Source organism: Bactrocera dorsalis, chromosome 2 (genome assembly GCF_023373825.1).
Source record: "Bactrocera dorsalis isolate Fly_Bdor chromosome 2, ASM2337382v1, whole genome shotgun sequence".
NCBI lineage: Eukaryota > Metazoa > Arthropoda > Insecta > Diptera > Tephritidae > Bactrocera > Bactrocera dorsalis.
This window is the reverse complement of record NC_064304.1, coordinates 67,767,009-67,772,831: the sequence shown is the minus strand read 5'-3', so window position 1 is coordinate 67,772,831 and position 5,823 is coordinate 67,767,009. Positions and strand designations below refer to the sequence as shown.

Here is a 5,823-nt window from a genome sequence, read left to right as displayed (position 1 = left end):
TTTTTAGATTAGTGCATCAAACGCACTTATACACATACGTACACACGCTTGATACTTTCTTATCTGTTGCTTGAATGCATTAATATTTCGAGTATGTATATTTTGTATTTTAATATTAGTATTATGTATACTCTAATTTATGAGTTTTCTTTTATGTGCAATGTTGTGTCAAAAATATAATTTTGTATATATAATTCTATCTTAAGGTTACAAAACTTTCATGTTCATATCTTTATGAACAACTAAAGGATTGCAATAATGATTTGAAGAACCTCCTCTATCCGACCATACCCATTTTATTCCCGAAATCCTGGGACGGTATTCTAAAGTCGACACAATTAGAATTGTAACCGCAGAATTCGTTTCAATTTAGATTTTAAATTTGTTTACATTTACATTTGTATGAATGTATATATATATGTCGATATAAGGCACAAATTACATATTTCAAAAAAAAATGCGCAATCTACAATAACTATTTGAATTAAACATGCACTATTTAACTTTAATAATTTAAAACTTACTCCCTTATTTGTTTGTTATACGCAATTTATTTGAATTCTCCAATTCTCCAAATGATTTCTGTAATATGTTTGTGCAATCTGTTACCTCCGTTTTGCAGGGCTAGTAGACGTGTTATAGTTAAGGACGACGAGTTATACTATGTTCACATATAAGCAGGTTAGCCAGGTTAGCTAGGTTAACTAGGTTATCTTGTAACCTACCCATAAAATGCGAGGTTAGCCATATAATTTGTATGAAAAGATAACCTCGGTCTGCTCTATAACCTACGCGGTTATTTTATAACCTACTAAAATATGCATTGTTGCATTGGAAAGCAGTCGAAATATACTCGAAATTGCGACACTTCAGTATCTATTGTGAATATTTTTGCTTAAATTTGACAGCAACTGCCAAAAAATTCGCAGGAATTTAAAAAATGGATCAAATAAACCGGTAAGTATAAATTGGAATTTATATATTTTTATTTTTTTGCATACAAATATACTTATATATAATAATTTTATTAAATTGTAATTAGCAAAAGGAAAACCCGTGTTAAATGGACACTAGATGCAGAGAGATTGCTGCTATTGCACTGGGCAGAAAGTATAGAGGAATTACGAAGCGCGAAAAAAAATTTGCATATCTTTGCGCGTTTGGAAAAGGAATTTTCAAAAAGGCAGATGAACTACAGTGCAGCTGAAATAAAGGAAAAAGTCCATAATTTTACCAATCGATACAAGTAAGTACATTTAAAATTAAAAAAGTATATTTTGCTGCATACTCACAGCATTATAATATGTATTTTATTTTATAGATTAGAAAAGAATGCTGTGGGTATGACTGGTGGTTCGCCTTCCTCTTGGATCCACTACAAGGAGGTGGAAGAAATTCTCAGTGGTAATAAGGCAGTAAATTTCAAAGAACTCATGCAAGAGAGTATAGGTAATAAAAAAATGGAATTTTTGTTTGCTCTTTTATTTATTATTTTATTTTAATTCAAGATGTGGAACCAGAAGAGAACATTGGTTGCGCTGCTATCTACCCTTCGACGAGCAGCCAATCCCAATTCATTTCGAGCGATGAGCTTGCAGGACTGTCGACGACTCCGGAATCTGCAAAAAGAAGGAAATTAACCCATGAGCGTTTACTAGAAAATTTGGAAAAAACTTCAGATATGTTTGAGAAGGAAATGGAGTCCATGAGAGGGGTGCAAGAAAGAATGGTAGAACTAACCGAAAAAGCAGTTCGTTCGGAAGAGAAAAGGAATGACATTTTAAAAGAAATGAGTGAAAATACAAAAAAATTTTATAAAGACCTTATTAATTTGTTAAATGAAAAATAAAAATAAATACAAATGTAGAACAAACTTACAAAATGAATTCGCAATCGCTCTTCTAATTATTTCAGGTTCTGCTTCAAAATCTGCTACAGCATCTGTGTGCTCGGGCTGTTCCAGGCGTACACTATTTTCGTAAGTGGTTTGTTCTTCTATCCATTTTTGGTTGATGACATCATTATGACAATTTAAAAAGTTATGCAATGTACAGGCTGCTTTAATTATAAGAGGAACATTTTTGATGTGGTTGTCGACTCCTTTCCCTATTCTCCTAAATCGAGCCTTTAGGTGTCCAAAAGCATTTCCCACCACTCTTCGGCATTTGGACAATTGGTAATTAAAAATTTTTTCATGCTCTGGAGGATGTACTTGGAATGGATAGGGCTTCATTAGATTGTTGGCAAATCGGAAAGCCGAATCACCCATAACGCCCACAGGAACGTTCACGCCATTAATAGTTTTGCTTTTTGCAGTGAAGATTGGGTCCTTCAATGCAGTATTTAGTTTGCTACATTGAAAAATTTTTGAGTCATTGCATCGACCTGGGCAGCCAACATTAATGTAGAGGAAGCGATATCTGGATAAAAAAGAAATTAATGAAAATATCCAGTGAAAATTCATTATACCTCTAACCTATAATCTACAAGGGCAAATAAAACTGTGGAGTACCACCCCTTATAATTGTAATAGTCCGTGCAATCCTTCCCAGGTGGCCGAACTTTAATGTGGCAACCGTCTATGGCACCAAGACATTGCGGAAAGCCAAGCTTCTCAAACCCATGAACACACTCATCCACTTTTTCACTATTGCTTAATTGTTCTGCCAAATAAATGGGACGCAATGATTGCCACACTTCTTGGCAAAAAGCAAGAAATATTTCGCTGACGATTGCCTTCGAAACACCGAATAGTCGTGCAACAGTTTCATACTCCGCCGATGATTTTAATGTGTAGACGGCAACAGCTACCCTTTTCTGCAATGGGATGCACTTCCTATAGCATGAATCCTGTTTGGTAATACCTTTGACATATTCACACAATATTTCAAAGGTTGCCCTGCTCATGCGAAAGGTTTCCTTAAAAACGCGGTCGTTCATTGATGGAACATCCTTTTCCCAGAAGTTCCCATGTCGCTTCTAAAGTATACATATGTATGTATTTAAATGTGTATATAATTTATTGTGCTTTTTTTACTTACGTATGCCCAAATACTTCTTGGGTTTATTTTCTTACAAAGAGGTATTGTTGTCAACATTAGTATTTCATAATAAATCGATATTACTCGAGCTCTTCGTATCCGTAATTCCTGCTCACTTTGTTGGATAGCAACTTTATATTCTCGGCTACAGGAATTTAATGCAGCTAGATATTTATTGCTTTCTTCTTGGTTTGCAGCAAACAAAAGTAAAATTTTTTTCAATTTTGAATCCATCACTCATTTATTAACTTATTTTTTACAAGAAGAAAATATGTAAACAAAAAAAAAAACACAAATGGATACAGCTGTCAATTTCTCTCATTTAATTGGGTTATCTTTGCCATATGTGAACGAAACAAGGTTAGCTTCAAGGTTAATTTTTGTTAACCATAACCTGCTTATATGTGAACGTACTATTACATTATAAGCAGGGTTAAATTCGTTTTCCATTTAATAAGTGGGAATGCTTTAATGACGTATGACAAAGGTGAAGGCCTTTATATTTTGACATCGGCCTATTGGTGGATAAGCAGGTTTTTCCCCTCTTGGTTGCAGATAGCCTAGTGGTGTTGCACATTATTCCAAGCATTAACTTTTATGTATTTTTGTTTTGAAACGATTATGGATTATCTCATTTTTTTCGATGTAGTCGATCAATGTATGTTTTGCCGTCAATTTGGCGTTTCACTTCCGGTAATACCGGCGTGTCCAGGGCTCCACATAATTTTCATATTTGTGTTACCGATTAGTATGTTTTTAATTTGCGTAATGAGGTAGGATTTGTTGGATGCATTTAGGAGAGCTGAGATTGTAGACTTGCTATCAGTACATATTATGTACTGTATAATGTACATAAATTAAATTTGCCGGAGACCCTATAAAGTATTTTTAATGATCAGTATGTTGACCCGAATCGATTTAGCCATGTCAGTCTGTCTTTCTGTCTGTATATATACGAACTAGTCCCTCAGTTTTTGAAATTTTGAAAACGTCATTTTTTTTCTTCAAAAAGCTGATCATTTGTCGGAACTGGCGTTATCGGGCCATTATAATATATAGCTGCCATACAAACTGAACGATCGGAATCAAGTTCATGTATGGAAAATTTTGATATTTGACATCTTATCTTTACAAAAGTTGTCACAAGTTATTTTCTAAGACAATAATGTAATATACGAAGAAATTGTTCAGATCGGAATCAAATGCTTGCATGGGAAACTTCCTCATTTGACGATATATCTTCACGAAATTTGGTATGAGTTATTGCTAATAGAAATAATGTAATATCAGAAAAAATTGTTCAGATCGGCTAACTATAGCATATAGCTGCCATTCAAACCGAACGATAGGAATCAAGGGCTTGTATGGAAAACTTTCGCATTGACGTGGTATCTTTACGAAATTTGACATGATTTACTGTTTGAGGTAATAATAAAATGCCCAAAAAAATTGTTCAGATCGGATTACTATAGCATATAGCTTCCATACAAACTGAACGATCGGAGTCAAGTGCTTGCATTGGAGACTTTTTCTGTTAACGAGACATATTCTATAAATTCGTCGTGGTTTATTCCCCTACAAGAGTTAAAGAAATTTTGGAGGTCGGATAACAATGTCATACAAAATGTCTAAAAGATCCATTTTCTTTATTAAATAACCTTTATTTTTCTAGTAAACAACCTGGTTAAAAAGAACAAGTAAAATGTTTTCCTTTGGATGAAAACCACTGGCCGGTTACGTCTTTAGATTTATTTAAACACATAGCTACTAAAAGAAATTCACCTGTGAAGGGTATATTGGCTTCGTTACTGCCGAAGTTAACGTTTTTTCTTGTTTTATATTTGAGTTTTGTACTGGGCATAGCGCATTATAGATGGCTGCTACTTCTGCGGTGTATACTGAGCAGTAATTGGGCAGATGTGCAGCTTTTAAGATATTTCCAACGTTATTAACAATAGTAAAAGACGTGTTGAAGTTGACTTATTGACGCTACTATAAATGAGTTTCCAATCTACATAGTGTTGCACAATGAGTTATTTGATCAAACCTGAAATTAGTGTTCTTTTTTAATGTTTTTGAAGTTGTAGCTCGAATGATGCGGCCATGATGCGGCAAATTAAACAGATTTTTCTTCTGGTGTAGTTGTAATAACTAGATCTTTAGCTAATCTACTGCATTTAGAAAAAGTGGAGGAAGTACTGGGGTTTGTCTCGTCGGTCCATTTGGCTTTTACTATACCATAAAAGAGCTTGTTATTGCATAATAGTAGTTTTGGAATACGATTTTGCGAAGTATGTATAGCTCTTTCCTCGATAGATGGGAGTCCGACTTCCGTTAATATGAGCTTTATGTTGGAAATTTCCGAATACTTCTTCTAACAGCTGCATGATACTCATATGGTCCAAAGATTTGCTTTATGTTGCTTTTGGTAGAATTGCCGTAGATAGGGAGACTATATAAAATTAAAGCTCTTGTAATATTAATGAGAGAAGAAATATGAATATCAATACTTAGGAATACTTAGGAATTTAGCATAAATAATATGCGAAATGAGTTTGTGTTAAGAGATTATCGTACTGATTTCGTTAAATACGATTACAAATATAATAGTATAAGAGACAATGGTGATCCTTGTGGTATCCCGTTGTACTTATGTACAATGTTGTACGTATTAGAAAAAGTGTTATTGGATATGTGGTTTCTTTTCGATAAAGCAGTTTTCGCGAAATCGTCGACATAGAGTAAAGTATAAATAGTGCCTTGCCCTACCTTAAATGCCACT

At 34.0% G+C, this 5,823-nt stretch overlaps 1 protein-coding gene across 1 annotated transcript; it reads right to left on the bottom strand.

The window, feature by feature from the left end:
* Positions 1 to 1,320: 1,320 nt before the first annotated feature.
* On the bottom strand, positions 1,321 to 3,838 carry LOC125776633 (uncharacterized). The gene is made up of 4 exons (XM_049450073.1): positions 3,042 to 3,838; positions 2,477 to 2,979; positions 1,879 to 2,420; positions 1,321 to 1,619 (listed from the first exon to the last, which is right to left on the bottom strand). Exons 1-4 carry the CDS (start codon positions 3,273 to 3,275, stop codon positions 1,546 to 1,548), a joined length of 1,353 nt encoding a protein of 450 aa, XP_049306030.1. The 5' UTR covers positions 3,276 to 3,838; the 3' UTR covers positions 1,321 to 1,545.
* Positions 3,839 to 5,823: the final 1,985 nt, after the last annotated feature.